General features: G+C 36.3%; 1 protein-coding gene across 1 annotated transcript; it reads left to right on the top strand.

The window, feature by feature from the left end:
* The first annotated feature begins 17 nt into the window (after positions 1–17).
* Positions 18–14,807, top strand: LOC119795107 (major histocompatibility complex class I-related gene protein-like). Its single transcript, XM_038302931.1, has 6 exons — positions 18–144; positions 3,600–3,863; positions 5,411–5,662; positions 10,507–10,770; positions 13,969–14,247; positions 14,336–14,807. The coding sequence occupies exons 1-6, from the start codon at positions 84–86 to the stop codon at positions 14,728–14,730; spliced, it is 1,515 nt and encodes a 504-aa protein (XP_038158859.1). The 5' UTR covers positions 18–83; the 3' UTR covers positions 14,731–14,807.
* The last annotated feature ends 4,814 nt before the right edge of the window (positions 14,808–19,621 follow it).

Here is a 19,621-nt window from a genome sequence, read left to right as displayed (position 1 = left end):
ATAGTTCCGCCCATAAAGTGGACATCAAAACATTGGATCAGCTGAAAAACTGAGTTCTTTCAGGTTTGTTTGAATCCAGAATCATGATGAAGTCACTGTTTTTAGCGCGTCGGATGGGAATCCGTTCACAAGACTTGGCTGCAGGTAAATAACTAATATATTGAATAAGATCTTTTAAAGTTAATCTAAAATGAAATGATTTACAAATAACTGTTAATGCGTGGATGCTCATGTTATTGGATTCTCTCATCTGGAAATACAGATATAAAAAATGTAGGGTAGTTTTTTAATTTTTGTTTTCAATCTACAGAAATAATCAGTTTTTTTTGTTTTGTTTTTTTTTTTGTCTTAATGTACATTGGGTTGATTTTATTTTAAAACATTTTTTATTTTGAAAATAGTGCAATCTAAATATCTCAGTGGAAGGAAAAATGTCTTCATAATTTCTTCATTGTAGGACAGGTAGCATATTTTATGCCCCATATATGTTGTGACTTGAAAGGTTCTGTTTTTGCTGTAAAAAAAAAAAAAAAAAAAATCAATATCTATATATTATTACTGATAATAAAGAGAACAATCTTCTACAGTTGATTTGGTCGCTCAGCAGCTTAAAAGATGTTCACTCTTGTTTTACTTTCTGTTATTTGTTTGTTTCTTTTCTTTCTTTCTCTTTTTTTTGGCTCTATCTCAGCTCAGTCTGGAAACTACCTTAATCTGGTAAAACCTGAACTTTGTCTTGCATGACTTCAACCTGCTATTTGTGCAGAACGCTTTCTTGATGATGTTGGCATCATAACAAAAATGTTATATTTACATATTTTGGACCTGTCGAAATGTACAAAACAATTATTCATAAGCTACCTTTGTTTGTAAAAGTTATACTTTTATTTTTGCACCACTTTAAACATCCTTCCATCCATCCATTATCTGACACGCTTGTCCCAATTGGGGTCGCAAGGGGTGCTGGTGCCTACCTCCAGTTGTCTACAGGCGAGAGGCAGGGTCCACCCTGGACAGGTCACCAGTTAACTGGCTCCTTAGGACTGTAGAGAAGCCAGTTAACCTAACAGTCATGTTTTTGGACTGTGGGAGGAAGCCGGAGTACCCGGAGAGAACCCGCACATGCTCAGGGAGAACATGCTAACTCCATGCAGAAAGACCCCGGGCCAGGAAAAAATGTATATATATCACCTTTTACAATCATATTATCAGGTTATTACAATTAACAACATTTACATTGTTTCAGGCCATGAATACAATTAATAATCCAATTAAAGTGAGACGCTGTAGATGAGCTAAAGGAGTGACTCTGGCCTCATTATACCGTATTTTCACGACTATAAGGCGCACCTAAACGTCTTTTTTTCCCCTCAAAATGTGGGGTGCGCCCTATGGTGCGGTGCGCCCTATCTGCGGACGTTGTTGAGACCACCATGAGTATGTGAGAACTTTAAAGGGGGAAGTGTGGGCGTGGCTTGTGTATAAAAGAACAGGTATGTGCTTTATGCAGAACATTGTTGTCTTAACAACCCTGGAAATGGCAAAGAGACACGCCTATGAAGCCCAGTTTAAACTGAAGGCTATCAGCTACGCAGTGGAACATGGAAATCGAGCAGCTGCGAGAGAATTCAATATAAATGAATCGATGGTTCGCAAGTGGAGGAAGCTGGAAAACGAACTCCGACTGGTGAAGAAGACGCAGCTGAGTTTCCGCGGACATAAGGCAAGGTGGCCCGAGTTGGAGGAAAGACTCGAGCGGTGGATCGTGGAGCAAAGAACAAGTGGGGCCAGCGTTTCAACGGTCACTGTTCGACTAAAGGCGGTAAAGCTGGCGGAAGAAATGAAAATTGAAAATTTTCAAGGAGGTCCATCGTGGTGCTTCCGTTTTATGAAACGGTGCAATTTTTCCATCCGGACCAGGACTACAGTTGCTCAGCGACGTCCAGCGGATTATGATGAAAAGAGGATGAGGACTTTGATGGGTTTGATTAATACTCTGTAATAAATACTTGAATAAAGCACAATCATACTCAGTTTTGCTCCCGCTCTATTTTTCTACCTAAAAGCTTAATTCAACAGCAGACTCTGGGCCGCGGCGCATCCGGGCTCACCTCGGCAGGTGTTTTTTCATCTAAATAATCTAAATCTTTTTAAGTGAGAAAGTCCACCTGAAAATTTAATCACTGCAGTCAGCTCATCCAGATTATTATCCTGCCTATGTTTTAAGTTAATTTATGCGTCAATAAACGAAGAAGAAGGGGAAACCGGCATGTCGGATTTAGCGCAGCTGTTTAATTCAGAAACAGAGGATGATGACTTTGAGGGGTTTGATTAATACTCTGTAATAAATACTTGAATAAAGCACAATCATACTCAGTTTTGCTCCCGCTCTATTTTTCTACCTGAAAACTTAATTCAACAGCAGGCTCTGGGCCGCGGGGCATACGGGCTCACCTCAGCAGGTGTTTTTTCATCTAAATAATCTAAATCTTTTTAAGTGAGAAAGTCCACCTGAAAATGTAATCATTGCAGTCAGTTCATCCAGATTATTATCCTGCCTATGTTTTAAGTTAATTTATGCGTCAATAAACTGTATCAGAGGAGTAATCACAGCCCTGTGTCATCAGCGATGTGTCTCTCACGGCCGGTTCCCCGGTTTGAATAATACTTTGTAAAAAATACACCTTGCAGCTTTATTTGCTGTGATCAGTGGGAATAAAGTAGTTTTAATATGTTTTTAAGTGAGAAAATCCACCTGAGAGGACATGTACCTGTATATAAAAAACGCGCCCTATAGTCCGGTGCGCCTTATGTGTGTGTTAAATACAGAAATGGCACACATAACTGAGACTGCGCCTTTTAGTCCGGTGCGCCTTATGGTCGTGAAAATACGGTATATATAATGAGACCAGAATAGATTTCTTTCACACTGAGATAATCTGATACATTAAAATGTTTAAATATGAATAGAAATTAAATAGCATTTAATTGTTTTCTCTCAAATACTTTTGACCAAAAATACTTTATATTTAAATTTTGCTTTATATATTTTTAAACATATATCAAACAACTACTTGTTTGGTTTTTCATAATTGTTTTAATAATGAGAGCTATTTATTACATAATATAGTTTTAAATATAGATTATTAGTTGTAAACAGAAACTAAATATCTGAATAAAAGTGACGAATTTCAAGTTGGTAATAAATTGTATTATTATTCAGTTTGTTAGTAAAATATATATTATTAGGACTTTTGCTGATCAAACTATTTGATTGATGCTCAAATGAAATTTCTGATTTTTCTTTAGTTTATTGGGAGTTTTGCTGGATTTTACTTTGCTAAAACTATATTTTATTGCTAAGATTCAACTGAATATTGTTAATCTGGTGGAGATACGGAGATATTTGCATTTTTAGCTCTTCAGCTCATAAATCATAGTGCTGTTAAAGTATTTAATCAAGACATGATATTTTTTATTTCCCTAAATATTTTCAGAATAATGTGATTACAGAGATGGATCTTCAATCTTGTACCCATTGTTTGTTTGAGTGATTTAACTTATTTATTGTGGGAATAACAGCCTTTTCTTTCCCCCAGTGACTCCTTCTCTGAAATACTCTACCTGCACCACATCACCTGAACTAACGACCTTTCCAGAGTTTGTGGAAGTTGAGTTGGTGGATGAGCAGCCAGTCTCCTACTACGATAGTGTCCTTAGGAAGAAGATCCCCAAACAGGACTGGATGGCAAAGAGTGAAGGTCCAGGTTCCTGGAAGAGAAGCAATCAGGCATTAATCACTGCTCAGAAAACCTTTAAAAACAACATTCATTTCGCTAAACAGAACTTCAACCCCATTGGAGGTGAGTTATGAAAAATATCCCCAATGCTTCTATGTAGCAAAAAAAACATTAAGCTGCACATAGTTAGTTTATCTCTCTCTGGACACAAACACTTAAACACAGAGATAGAAAAACAAAATTAACCATGACTTGAACCATTTGTTTTATTTATTTTTTAAATAATTTAAAGAATTTCTTGTCGGACATAATAAAGATGGAAATAAATTTAAAGAATGACAGAAAAATATATTTTTTGAATTTTGAATCATAAACATCAATTATAAAATTTAAATGAAAATTTACAGAGAAATATTGCTTGAGAGTCGCCAGCCTATAGGAATTATGTAATTAAAATGTGGTCCTTTTTTAATTATACAGTTATAATATTGCTTAAAGTAATAAGCAATATTACTGGCATTTATAATAACCTACCTGAATCAAGGTGTTAATTTATCACACCTGGTTAGAGCACGGTTTTTGTGCTTGGTTCGATTCCCACAGCCTCACCTCTGGGTCCCTGAGCAAGACCCTTAACCCCTCACTGCTCCCCAAGGCGATGGATTAAATGCAGTGGTAAATTTCTCCACTGTGAGATCAATAAAATTACATTTTTATTTATGAACCAGGGCAGGATGTATCCTGACATTTAGTGAACGTTTACAGAGTCTGAATAAAAATAGAAAGACTTAAATTCTCTCCAGATTTTCTCTCTGCGATTTGATCACTTATAGGCCGACATAAAAGACTGATGTTAATTCCTACAAACAGACTTCAGGTGAATCAGGTTTCTGCTCCTTCAGTCGTCTGGAAGCAAACAGAGAAATAAAGAGCTGAGAGCAGCTAAACTGGGAGTTTATTGATCAGCAGCTGGAAGATCATCCTGATGGCAGCTGGAAGGAGCTCAGACTGTCTCACTGATCACTGACAGTTTATTGATGGACTGAAGCTTTAATCAGGTTTTACTCTGATCAGGAGGGAACATCTGGAAAAACCATCCTGATCAACAGCTGCTTTAGATGGAGCTGCTTTATAGAGAAGGAGCTCCTGGGTCAGTGGTTCTGGTTCTAGTGAGGAGATCTGTGGACAGGTCTGTTTGTTTCCAGCTGAAACATTAGAGACTGAGAGGAAGCAGGAAGATCATTGATGGAGGATGGAGAACAGAGACTGAAGCTGCAGAGAACAAACTCTGGAGCTAAACTCTCATCCAGTGACTCACGTTTATCCATGTTTTCCAGACATCTCAACTCCCTGTCTGTCTGTAGATCCCACTCATGTGAAAATAAACTAATGAGGAGTTTAACTTGTCCTAAAGTCCACATTGTTTCTGTATACATGAGTCATATGAAGTTGAACTGCCTTTGATGTGTGTAGATAAACACTGCAGACAGTAAATCTGTATATGATGAAGGTTTCTACAGGTAATGTTTTAGCATTTTCTCATGTTTTTTTTTTCTTTCTCTCCAAGATTTCTTTGTTGTGTGGATGACAGTGTTTATGGTAAATAGTTAAAACTGCTGTTGAAAGTGTGATCTATAACATCTTAAATTAGTTTTTTCTCTGTCTTCTAGGTGTCCATATTGTCCAGAACATTTACGGCTGTAAATGGAACGATGAAGCTGGACAGGTTACTGGCTATAAGCAGGATGGCTGGGATGGGAAAGACTTCATGGCATCGATCATGGAGACAAACACCTGGATTGGTCCAAAACTACAGGATGAAAATACTACAAACAAATCAAACAACAAAGCTCTGCTGGCACCATGGGAGAACTGCTACAGCCTGATTTACCCTGAGTGGAGGAGGAAGTACATGAATGAATGAATGACAATATGAATGATTTTTTTCTCTTTATATCCTATTTCTTTATTTTTATATTTAGATTACATGTATATTAAAGTGATAATGTGTGAAATTGGTATAAAAAAGTTAAATGTATTTTATTGTTTCTCTTATTCCTGTAATCTTTTGCATTAAAAATATTCCTATTACTACGTTACTTATGAATCCACACGACTCAGAGGTTCATTAAGTGAGCAAGTTAATTAACTACACTACATTTATACCTGCATTTACAGATTCATATGTGCTGCACACATTCATGCAATTATTACCCATAACCCACCACCATTTAATATGTCTGCTATTAACCTGGATATTATATTTGTTCTGTTTTTGTGTTTTGTTTTGCATAGAAACATAATTTACTATTTTAATCTATTCTTCTCATGATGTGCAGCACTTTCACCATGCCTCTGTTTTTTCTTAAAACATCCATCCATCCATCCATCCATCCATCCATCCATCCATCCATCCATCCATCCATCCATCCATCCATCCATCCATCCATCCATCCATCCATCCATCCATCCATCCATCCATCCATCCATCCATCCATCCATCTTCTTTCCCTTATCTAGGGTCGGGTCGCGGGGGTAGCAGCTTCAGTAGGGATGCCCTGACGTCCCTCTCCCCAGCCACTTGGGCCAGCACCTCCGGGGGAATCCCAAGGTGCTCCTAGGCCAGCCGAGAAACATAATCCCTCCAGAGTGTCCTGGGTCTCCCCCTGGGCCTCCTCCCGGTGGGACGTGCCTGAAACACCTCACCAGGGAGACGTCCAGGAGGCATCGTAATCAGTTGCCCGAGCCGCCTCAACTGGCTCCTCTGTTCTTAAAAGATGATATTAATAAATAAATTGAGTGATGCATTGCAACAATCTGATCAATATATACATCTAAACTGATCTATAGTGACTAAGAGCACCCAATGATGTTCACCGCCCTTCTTCCATCTCACATCTTTTTAAGAAATCTTATTTAAGATTTTTCCTAAATAGCCTCATAAAAAGAGTTTGATTTATACTTTCGCACCACTTATTGAAAGGAACATTCTTTTCATGTTTGTCTGGGTATGATTTCTAGTAGCTGTTTATTTCTAACTTTGTATAATAAAAAACATACTGACCCCTGGGGGAAGTCCACCCATAACGACTAAAAATTACCCATTTATTACATATCGATGTGTGCTTGTGTGCACACACCCATAAAGTAGATATTTTGCTTATGTTTTTATTTATTAGGTTTAGATTTCGCTAAACTGGGTTGGATTATATATTATGGTGTTTTCATCTAACAAACAAGAGAATGTTTTTCATATCCTGTAATTTGAATGTAATGAATTAAAAATTTTTATTCATTATACGTTTCTAATTGGGATCCTTAACCGATTTCTCTATACTGTTCGTTCTTCCATTCATTTTTCAAGTTAGTTAAACTGTCTTTTTAATCTTTCAAAAATAATAATTTTGAAAAAATATGATATATCTCTTACATGGGCTTTAAAACCTCTTACTGTATGAGTTGTAATAAATTAGCATGTTTTGATGCAACTAATGAATCAATTTTAAGGCAATAAAGTTTTATTTTTATTTTGATTACACAAGAAATACTTTTTCTGTCTTTTTTGATTCCATACAGAGTTTGCATCCAAGAAACATACTATATACCCCTACCTTATTTATATGGACATCATATTCTTAACATTATTGTGTTTCTTTTAAATGACAAAGTTTGGAATATGATTTTAATTTGCACTTCTAGCTTTATTAAAGATAAAGATTTTTATGTGTAGATTTTATTTTTCAAAATATTTTCAGTATCATTTTTTTCTCATAATAAACACATAAAGTAAAGTTTTTTAGTCTGCAAGTAGGTTCAGTCTGGTTATTATATCATGAGAAGAAACTGGGCAGTAAATGTTTATTTTCCACGAGGGACCAAAGTCGAAACTTGCTGGAAAATTTGGCTGAATTGATGGAGGAAATGATATGAATGACACTGAGCACAATAGCAAAAATAAATAGAATTTTAAAGGGTTGTTGAATCATTTCAACTTTAGGCCAATTTTCAAATTGCCTTTTCTTATTAAACCCTCGAATCATTTCATCTAAATATATCGGATGGTATCATATCTCCTGTCTGTAGAGCTGAGAGGAGAGGTGCTTCCATATATGATTGAAAGTTGTTTTTTAGACGTTCTGAATAATCTCTACTCTGCTCCACCACTGCTGGCTGTGTCTCTGTATCCAGACCGTTTCAGTCAGATCTCCCTAAAAAGCCACAACAAATAGTTTATTCATTTCAAACTGAGCACCTGCTGACACAATAAATACCTTCTGCTGTACCAAACACCTTTTTCTTAATGTTTACTGTTGTGCTGCGTGTGACGATGTATTTTATTGTTTTATGCACATGCAGGTGCTTTTGGAGCTGCAAACTGTTCAAACTGAAATCAGGCCACATTTTAAAGGTAATCAGAATGAAACATCAAAATATAGATCCCTAAAAAAAAAAACAAATTTGGGCAAGACCTGCAGTGTAAATGTAGCCATAGTGGCTTAAATTGGATTTATTCTGAAAGGGACTGTTTAGACGTCCATGAAAAAGTTTGAGTTGCATATGGGTAAAAATATTTGCCTGCAGTGTGAATATAGCCTAAACAGGTTACCTCCTGGGCTCCTCTTTAAGGGATTTCAATGATGTTTCTCTGGGAAAAGTCACCAGGAAAGACAGGGATTGTATGGATTTTTTCTTCCATAGAAGCAGGTCTGAATCAGGACCAAAAAATGACCCTGGAATATTTAGCTATGGTGTTCCATTGGTCAAAGCTCAAAACAGAGAATCCAGTATTCAGACAGACAAACAGTATCTCAAAAAGCATTTGTTTAAAACAATGGATTTGCAGTGAACAGCTAGGTAACATCTAAGGCTGGAACCTCTGCAAGCAGAAAACACAGGTTAGTGATTACGTCAATCTGGCAGAGGATGATTACGAATGTTTGATTCATTAACCAGAATTTTAGAGTTCAGTCTGTGCCCAGAAGTAGGAAAAGAATCCAGCCAGATGGCTAACAGCAGCATACAGCGAACGCCGCCTAGAAAGTTCCAGGAGCCGGAGCCTGAAGACTGCTGAACCGGCTAACAAGCAGACCAAAGAAGGCATGAGTTTCCAGAAGATGTATTTATATTTCTAAATTCTCATCAGAAAAGCAAATCAATAAACTTTGAACCACTGAGAAATTCAGCAAGCCAAATATTTCCTTCTATGTGATCTATTAAACGGGAAAACAATTACTTTAACAGAAAAACAAAATAGAATCAATGAGGAGGAGGACAGACATTAGTCTCAATCTGCTGGTTGACAGACGAGAAAGGGGGCAAATAGAGACGATGACAAACACTACAAGTCAGGTCCAAGGTGATTCCAAAACAGAAAATCTTTGAGAAAGAAAAACATGTTGTGAGGCCTTATCTGTAAATAAGGAACAACTTCTGAGCAATAAAGAAGTTACAGTTTGACCAAGATTTAAGGGACCCATCCTTCCAGTAAACCTCCATCTGATGTTTCTCCTCCTTATTCCCAGAAGGAAGCAGAGCTGAAAGTTTATAGCTTTATTTTCTGGACACAGAAACGAAGCAGTGGTCATTTTATCACAGTTACCAGCAGCTCACTATGAAGCTTTTCTGTTTACTGGTTTTTCTGGGATTACATGGAACGGCAGCAGGTGAGAAAATAATGCTTCAAATTATCTTTATAAAGATTCAGCATATTTACATATTTTTCTATCAACAGGAACAGTGAACTTCTTGGTAAATTTGTCCAAACTGACTAATTTTCATTCAAGGTCTCAGGGATTAACTCAGTGGTACCCAATCCTGGTCCTCAGAGACCCCTGACCTGCATGTTTTAGATGTGTCTCTGTTCCAGGACACCTGATTTAAATCAGAGCTCCTCCTTTCTGGTGCAACAAGGAAACACCTAAAGCATTCAGGACAGGGGTCCCTGAGGAACAGGGTTGGGAACAATTGGATTTTTTTAATCTGGTAAATGCTCTGATTTATTGTAGAGCTTTTATATACTTTCTGAACACAAGATCAGCCTATGCTGAAGATAGCTAAGGTGCTTAGGGTCCCAAAACCTCACAGGCCTCCTATACATGCTTTAATAAAAAAAAAAAAATATATATATATATATATATATATATATATATATATATATATATATATATATATATATATATATATATATATATATATATATATTTACATTTGATAGGATTCTTTCAGCATGAACTGATTGAATCAACCTTAAATTGCTTAAAAATCTTAATAAATTGGCAGATTTAACTTTAAAGCCATTTGTAGCTTTTGTTTTCTAAATGCTTTACAAATAAGGTCACTTTCTAAAGAACAATCATTGCTGATTATACTAAATATTTTTGTATAATTTTTTACACAAAGATCTCAGCTAATAGTAACCAATTACCCATAATCCCTTTCTTGCTTAGCCAGTTAAACCAGTCTCCTCTCCCAGATTCCTCCATTTCATTAAAAAAATAAATAAATAAATACTGAAACTAAAATAAAGTTTCTTCTTTGTTGCAGACACCATCCAGCCTATTTTAGACTAAGAAATCATTTTATATCTGTGATATTATTCCAGGAATGTGAAATTATTTCTAATTATTATTAAATTCTTGGACAGCAGCTTGGGAAAGAAAAACTTCTTCTTAGTCTACTGTTTTCTGCAAAAGCAGGAAAGAAATAACTTATTAACTTTCATGACTACTATATAAAAACAAAACTCATCTAAACTGCGTTTTTGTTGCTTTCCTTACAGTGACTCACTCTCTGCAGTATTTCTATACTGGATCTACTGGAGTCCCAGAGCTCCCAGCATACGTGTCTGCTGGGTACGTGGATGATGTTCAGATCAGTCACTGTGACAGCAGAACCAACAGGAACGAACCCAGACAGGAATGGATGAACTTTCCTCATTACTGGAAGAGTGAGACTGAGATCTGTTTGATGAACCAGAAGATACTTGAGTGCAGCATGGAGACGGTGAAGCAGCGCTTCAACCACACTGAAGGTTAGTTCATCTTCAACTATTATTGGATGTTTAATCAGAGCTCAACCACAGCTGCATAAAATTACACAGACTCCAAGATTGTGTCTCAATTTCTTAACATTGTATCAGTTAAGAGGCAGAAAATAAACTATAGAGACAGGATTATTAATCTGACTTCACCCACAGTCATTTTAGTTATTAGTGACTCCAACAGAGACGCATACTTTAACATATAATTTTCAAATGCCTACTTTCTCATACAAATTTAAAACGAAACCTTATTGATATTTAAAGTTTTAAGATCAGTATTCTGGGTATTGATACAGGAGACGATCAATAAATAACGCCCCTGACCCGCTTCCAGATGTTTGATCGAGCTGAAATTTTGCATGTGAAATTATTTAAATCTCTATAGATTAAATAGCAAATTACAGCTCTGAACAAATTGTGGTTTCTGATTTACAGGTGTTCAAACGGAGTAAAGTCTGTGTTTTTGCATTTGAAAGGACGCACACAACAAGAGACTTTTGATCAAATGAAAATAACTTCTAGTAATAATGTCCCATTATATAACCTTTTAAAACATTTTGCAAGATTTCATAACGGGTGTTGTGATTCTATAGTTAAATTCTATTCCCAGCCCGCTGGGAATTTATGTTTCTGATACTTTAAGATGTTTATTGCCCTCCCCTGTAGGGGTGGTAAAATATCTTATTTAATCAGATATTATTTCAGCTGTTATATACTGTTTATGACACACAGTCCTACTAACTGTGTGTAAGAACAATAAATGAAAGAGTGATTCGAGCACTAATCATGGTCAAACAGTTATTTCTGCACATACATGGAATAAATTCACCACAACTTCTGTTCAAAATACAAGATTTTATTAACAAAAATCATTCAGCTCCAAGTCAAACATATTTCAGTTTAACACTCTCAACTAAGACTAGTAAAACTCAACTAAACTAAACTAACTACTATGTACAAAGAGGAAGGGGAAAACGGTTGAAAAACATATTACAGTTTAAGATGGATTCTGTGTTTGAAACCAATGTTTATCTGGAATAATTTGGAATGTGATCAAATTAGCTTTTCACTAATTTTAAAGAAATTGGAATGTTTTCAGACCAATTCACAATGCAAATCCATGAGGTGAATAAAACATTATTTGGCCTAATAATGTTCTATTGAATGATTTGCTTAATCAAGAACCAATAACCTTTAGCTAAATGATTCTTTACCCTCTTTGAAATAGCTAGCAGCGAATAGACATCAGGATTCCACTAAATGACTCTTGGTCATACTTGGCAATGGAAATGTAATGAGCATTTGAGGAACACGTGAACACTAATGTTCTATCAGTGTTTAAACCCTTAGTGAATAAAGCTTGTCTAAGCTTTAGCAACAGCTCAACACATATTCCTGTAACATAGCGTAGCATGCAGTCCATTCTTTAGCATCAATTAGCGTTGTCTTTACTCGGCAGTAAACAGACGATATGATTAGCATCATCAAAAGACACATTGCTTGTTCTGTCCCTAATCATGCCAGACCTGCAAACCTTTTTCCATGTCCGTTTGGAAAGCTTGAGTTTCATCCAGTTTTGCAGCTCTGCAGTCAGGGACTCATTGTCTCAGTCTCACAGCAGGGGTCCCCTCAGTCTCACACCCAGGGCATGGTCTTCATCCAGTTTGGCTCTAAAAGTTCTGAAACTCAAGAGAAATGTGTTGCAAAGGTTCTGTTTGCAGCAGTTAGGTTCTGAAGACTTCTGACTCATCCTTGATGGTTCTGGGGATCTGGTTCCCCTGGGGCCTGCATCTCCACTGTGGGCCACAGTGGGCCCCAGCTTTGAGCGCAGGAGCAGAAGCAGGCTGGATCAGACGAGGGAGAAAAAGTGAAGAGCAAAAGAGGAGGAATCCTGTGTGCTCTGTGGTTTTGTTCTGCCCTCACAGAGGGGGGTAGGTTTTCACACCTCTGTGACTTCCATGTGACTGCTTGTGGCTGCTTTGGCTGAAAAAGGGGGGCTGCTGAAGTCCCCCAGCTGTTATTCACCAAAGCTGCGTTTTCTTCTCTGGTCATCCTATCAGGATGAAATATGGACACTGGTTCACTGTCCAAAAAGTATGATCATGGCAAATGGCATAACACGGGCATCATCATCATAAATTGCTTTAATTTAATCAAAAGTCTTATGTGGTGTGAGTCCTTTCCAGTAGATAAACCGGATCACTGCTCGACACTCAACAGGCTCCATTTCAGACTTCACTCAGTTCAAACATCTGTAAATCAGAAACCATAAATAGTTCAGAGCTGTAATTTGCTACTTAATCTATAAAGATTTACATAACATCACATTTAAAATTTCAGCTGGATCAAACATCTGGAAGTGGGTCAGGGGCATTAAACCCTCCTGAAGGCCCCCTGCTGGACTGTAGCCTCGTGAGACCATCCTGATCTCGCGAGCTTTCAAGGTTTCACTCGCTAATCAGTCTGGAGACTCTCCGTTAAAGAAAATTTGGAGCCGTTCCCCAAACGAACGTCCAATCAGCGTTGGCTTTGAGGCGGGTTGAGGTGTGACACAACAAGAAGTGCGACAGTTCAGTCTAAAGAACATGGCGGCTTCAGCCGATGAAACTAGCGTTAGCGTGGCTATCGAGCAAGTTTTATCGGAATTACAGAGTATTTCTTCACTGAAAGAAGAGCAAAACACTGCTCTGGAGGCTTTTCTCAGAGGAAAAGATGTTTTTGCTCTTCGGCAAGAGTTTGATGTTTTGGCTCCTCTTCGCCATCGCTCTGTTACGTCATATGCTTCGTTGATCTGATTGGTTTATTTGGCCTGTCTATCACCAACATAGGCCAATCAGCTAACCAGTATTTTCGCCCCTTCCCAAAATTACTTCAACGGAAGGTTTCCAGATGGATATGTGGAGGAAATCCATCTGGCAGAGTCAGGTTAGCTGGTCTGAGGCTCTAACAGAAATATCAACATAATTCTTGGAGCCTTTTGTTCTTATTTAAGTGGATATAATGAAAAACATGTAATATTCAATCACACAAAAAAAATATTTAAATAATTCAGTCCATAATTTTCATTGAGCTCAAAAGCTATTGCTAAGCTGATGTCTCCATTGTTGAGCTCTGGCTGTTCTTCAAATATTCCTTTGGTCTAAAACATGGAGATCCTGTTGTATAAATATGAACGTTCTGTTTTTTCAGGTGTTCACATTTACCAGGCCATGTATGGCTGTCAGTGGGATGATGAAACGGAGCAGATTAATGGATACCAGCAGTACGGTTATGATGGAGAAGATTTTATTTCCTTTGACCTGAACACTGGAACATGGGTGGCTCCAAAACCTCAAGGCCTCATCACCAAACACCAATGGGACGCTGACCGAGCTTTGATTGAACGAGCTAAAAATGATCTCACCCAGCGTTGTCGTGAATATCTGGAGATGTATGTGGTTTACGGGAGCCACACTCTGATGAGAAAAGGTAGAAATTAGACCACATTAGGTCGGGAAAAAATGTGTTACTGTTGGAAATAATGTTAGATAAAAACTGTTTCCTGTATTTTTCCCAGATCTTCCCTCAGTGTCTTTCCTTCAGAGGTCTTCCTCGTCTCAAGTCAGCTGCTTTGCTACAGGTTTTTATCCCAGTAAGGCTAAAATGTTCTGGAGGAAAGATGGAGCAGAGGTCCATGATGGTGTGGAGAAAGGAGAGATCCTCCCTAACAATGATGGGACCTACCAGATGTCTGCTGACATCGATCTTTCATCTGTTCCACCTGAAGACAGGACCAAGTATGAATGTGTGTTTCAGCTCTCTGGTGAGAAAGATCTCATCCATGAACTGAAGAAAACAAAAATAAAAACCAATAAAAACCACAGCATGCTAAATGCCTGCAGTGTCTTCCAAGACAAAACAATATTAACTATTTCAGGAATCATTTCATTCATAATTATTTTAACACTTTGAAACCCTTATAAACAACACATGTAATTTATAGATGTGACGATGTTTCAACAAAAAATGTCACTGTTTGTCAAGGAAGATGATAACTAATGAAAACATCTTTATTGAATTAAAATATAAAATAAAAAAATCTATCCAATAATTTTATTAAAAATAAATGAAATACATTTAATCCCTTTTTTATTTTGTTTGTGTCCTGTGCTGTTAACATAGCTTGGAGATTTGTTGCCCCATCGAAAGAGAGAGATAGAAAAGAAAAAAAACAGCAAAATAAACAACACAAAAGATAAATAGTAATTTCTAAAAGCTTCTTCCACACCGCATGAGATAAGAGGGAAAGAAAACAAGAGAAAAAAAATAGGTAAAGAGAAGACAAAATACAAACAAAGTAAACATAAATCTATCTTAAAGAGCAGCGAGTATATTTAGATTCCCAGTCAGTAAGTGTGTATGGTAAGTAAAACATCTGGTGATTACACACTGTTATTCAGAATGGTATATAACTGTAGCTGCAGCTTAGTATTTAGCATTAGTGTTTATCCATGAGCACCTGGAAATAAAACCCTGTATGTATGAATGGACATGCTCATGTATAAAGGATTTACTGTCTTTTTCAGAAGGAAAATAAGCTTAATAGCAGGTGTGGGGGGCCCCAGACTCACACTACAGGGCCCAGGATTGAGATCACTGGGATACAGGGAGAGCATGAAAGATTATTACAAAACCTTTCTGTATCACTACTTTTGGATTCTGGAGACTTTCTGACCTTCTGAATTTTAATTTGATTCACTTGTTCTTAAATACTTCATAGTCTCCAAACACCAACATTGGGGATTAATAAAAATGAGATCAGCTACTAGCAGAGAGCCACTCAATGGTTAGAGTAGACCGAGAAATATCACTTTATTCTATCACTAACTATACATGTATGTGTAAGACCAGCATCCCATTCACTATAAATAAATGCTGGAAGTTTAACACCTTTAAGACTAAATTTGGCAACTGGTTTAAAACCAGTCAACATGATCTCCATTAAAAAACACCGGGTCACTCTTGTTTAATGAAATGCTTTTTTTCTTATGATTTTATTGCATATTTGTAAAATAATGTGTGATTTGAACTTTGTTGATTTTTAGGCTGGCTTTAGGGGATTACCAATGGAAATTAGCTTCATTCTCCAAACTCTGGTATATTTACATTGTCTAATATTTATGATTGTGCACTGTCCCTTTGCAAATAAAGAACCAAAAACTGGACTTTATTTACTTTCAATTAAAGATTATTAATAGAATTTTTAAAAGGTAGAACCAGGGGTGTGCTGGAGTTATAAGTCTTGCACTGATCCAGTTCTCCTTGGTCTCTGTGTTTCTTTTCTTTTTTAAATGGTAACATTAAGGAGGATGAAACATCTCTCATTTAAAAACAATAAATCAAAAAGATTTCTATGCATAATAGATTTTAAAAGATGTTATTATAATTTTTATGACTTTATAAAGATTATAAAGGCATTCATATTAATTTATACAGTACCCTGTAAAATGATTTCTATCCAAAGGAATTATTTTACAACATATAAGCCACTAGATGGGGCAGAAAAGCTTTCACAACCTTTGTTTTACTGCTTGTTTCCATAAAAAAAAAAAATTAATAAATGAAATTTTGGCCCTTTAAATAGGGGTCGTTAAGTTTCAAACACTTTCAAGAAGAATTGAAAAACAATAATGATTAACATTATTAAAAATAATAATAATAAAATAAAAAAGTTTTTCTTTCATTACCAACCCTAATATGTCAGTTCTTGATATAAGTGATGTGACATTGTGGCCTTTATGGTTTTGCTGTTCCTCAGATTACAAGAAACCACAACAGGAGGGATGACCATGTTTACTAACAGAACAGTAAGCTAGATATTTTGAGGTTTTCCTCTCATCATTTTTATAATTTCTTTTTGTTGTCAGGCCATTTGTTGCTATTTTGAATAGTGATATACAAGTGTGTTCCCTGGGGTCTAAAGAACTTCATTGTGCATCCTTTAATTAAAAATAAAAGAGCATCTATTAAAAAAAAACATTAATTTTCTCAAACTCATGATTGAACTCAGACTGTTTCATTGACAATCTCACCCGACCAACTGAAGCAAATAGAGCTTTTTCCCAGTAGACCATTAAAAAGCATTTTATACTTGAGCCCCAAGAATAACAAGCACAGGAATACCCACACATATGACAGGGGCACAGGGGGTCATTGGGTTATTGGACATGTTGGTGTGCACGCATACTAACACACAGCATAGAGAATAAACTCCATGCAGAGACCTCAGGCTGGGATTCAAACCCCTGACCTTCTTATTTGTAGAATTTCAGTGTGCTCAGCTTTTATTTGGAATTATACATTAGATTCAAACAACCATTTTATCATTTGCTCTTCTATTAATTTTGAATGTGGAAGTCGGTTGAAAAAATAATTTAAAAAACTGAAGAGAGAAAAAAATGCATGTCTTCTATATTCAACATCCTTTGATTGATGTTTCACAACTTTTTCTAAAATCTAAAATATCATGGATGGGTAAAAATCTAACTGTTAGAGAAATGATAATGTCAATATCCTAAAGCAGGTATTAGTTACGACAAAAATCTTGTCTTCTAGAGCCTTTATATTACTAAAAGCTCTAACAACGGTAGCTCTTTATGTCTTTCTAGAATTTGGGATTTGATTTAAACTCTTAAAAACAACAGAAAAACTTCTGAACTCTTATGAAGGTCTCAAAGCCACCACTAGAGGGGGCAGTAAGACTTCCATGAAAGGTATTCTTTTATTTTTACTTTCATTAGCAACCCTAATGTGTCAGTTCTACCTGGATATAAGTGATGTCATTGAACAGAGAAATGAAAAGCTGTTGATGTCAATATGGTGACCTTTATTTAGCTGTTCCCCCATGAGACACCTATAGGCACCTTGTTTTTTTGTTTCTAAAATATTATTTTTTATCATTTCTGTTTGATATGTGTAGCATCTTAGTCAGTAATATGCAATTTTTGAATGGGCTTCATAAATAAATTGGTTTCTTTGCCATTTCACTATGAGAGAAAGTATATTTTATCCTAATCCGTTTTGTAATAGATGCAGTTAATCATCATATATAGCTGATATAGCAGCTAAGTGTAGTTTTGTACAGTGAGTATCATGTGTGATGCAGCCAGAATAATGATGACTATATATGCAGATATTTGTTATAATGCTTTCAAACAAATACAATTATCAAATGTTGTGGGCACATCACCCAGATTTGTGACACATTAGGAGTAACATAGTAAAAAGTAGGAAGAATTCAAATGAAGAAAAAGAGCCAAACATCTAATTTCTGGCAAAAGAGGGGTTTAATTTTATTTTTAACTGAAAAGTTTGGAATTTTAAGTTTTGAAGGTTTTAAATTGGGCCTATTTTCTTCAAATTCTCACCTAGTCCACAGAAAAAAACAGTTTAGTAATCCACATGCACAGATTGTAAAACTGTCTCACATAACTAAATACAGTTTAGTAAAGCGTGAGCATAGATTTCCACCAGCTTTGTGGGGGTTTTTTTTCAGCTGCTGATAATTGCTGGGCTCAATAAATAAGCTACATCAGGCAAGTTCATTTTCATCTTACTAACAAATGGGTGATTGGACATGTTTGAATGCTCACATACACCTAAACATACAGCAATGTAAAAAACCAAAACATTGACCTTATAACCAACAGGGAGGACATTCAAACCCCATGCAGAGAGCTTAGGCTGGGATTCAATCCCAGGACCTGATTATTTTTCCCTGTAGAATTTCAGGGACACATATAATAGGGACATTTGCTCTTATTTTAATTTTGAATGTCAAAGTCATTAGAAAAAATAAAAACTTTGATTAGTATTTCAAAACTTAAATAAACTTAAATAATAAAATAATAAATAATAAACTTTAATAAAAGTATCATGGATGGGTAGAAATCTAAAAGGATACAAAAATAATAAAACTAAAAGAATACTTTCTCATAAGACAAAACTTATGCTGTCAATAGCCTTTACATTAATACATAAATAAATGCAGCTATAACAGTCTACAGACTTGGGGGGGGAGGAACAACAAAGGAACAACATAAATTTTTTTTGGTCTGAATGCCAGGTGTGCAGACCTTTACCACTAGAGGGTGCCCTTGACCAGAAAGAATAACTCTCTAACTCATTAACTGCGCTAAAAATGACCCCAAAATAAAAATCATTCTGCATTTAATAGGATCCAGAAATTAAACGCTGAACCCAGAAACATTAGGTAGATGCAAGCTGTATAATTTGTACCAACCTGTATAATTTGTAGAATAATGAGCATATAATTTGTTTTTGGTGTTAATATAAACGATCAGTATCAGTAGGAGAGAAATGGCAGCAGAAACTTAAATCCATGAACATCTCCGGTCGTCACGTGGTTAAAGAAGCAGCTTCATGGTACTGAGCCCATAGATATCCATAATAAAGGCTAGATGTCTTACGGCGGAGTCTCAAACGTCATCACCGGCGGCCATCTTACCTCAGGCAGGCTTTCTGTTGTGCTCTGTGGTACCTAATGTAAGGTGAGTGATCAGCATGAACACAAATACTCTTATCTCACTGAATTCTTGACGGATTTACAGTTTGGTTTCTTACAAACATTATGAACGTGGCTATAATTCTAGAAGCTTGAACATGTCGAAATTGCAGATTTTCTTGTCGAAAAATGACTTAATCATGCAGCATAGTTGTGCATCACGGCTACTTGCGCAAGTTATCAAGGCTGAGACTATTGGTCAATTATATAGGTTTTACTGACACCACTAACGATTGTATGACAATTAATCTTTGGTGTAAATTACAATCTTTGTGGATC

This window comes from Cyprinodon tularosa, unplaced genomic scaffold (genome assembly GCF_016077235.1).
Source record: "Cyprinodon tularosa strain WSP-4 unplaced genomic scaffold, ASM1607723v1 ctg5, whole genome shotgun sequence".
NCBI lineage: Eukaryota > Metazoa > Chordata > Actinopteri > Cyprinodontiformes > Cyprinodontidae > Cyprinodon > Cyprinodon tularosa.
Note: the sequence above shows the minus strand (reverse complement) of the source record. Positions and strands in the feature narration are given on the sequence as shown.

What these genes read in the sequence shown, in the direction of transcription:
- LOC119795107 (XM_038302931.1), top strand. Translation starts at nt 84, where the DNA reads ATGATGAAGTCACTGTTTTTAGCGCGTCGGATGGGAATCCGTTCACAA. An exon ending in TTCACAAGACTTGGCTGCAG is followed by an intron (nt 145 to 3,599) that starts GTAAATAACTAA and finishes TCTTTCCCCCAG; the next exon opens with TGACTCCTTCTCTGAAATAC. An exon ending in GAGGAAGTACATGAATGAAT is followed by an intron (nt 5,663 to 10,506) that starts GAATGACAATAT and finishes GCGTTTTTGTTG; the next exon opens with CTTTCCTTACAGTGACTCAC.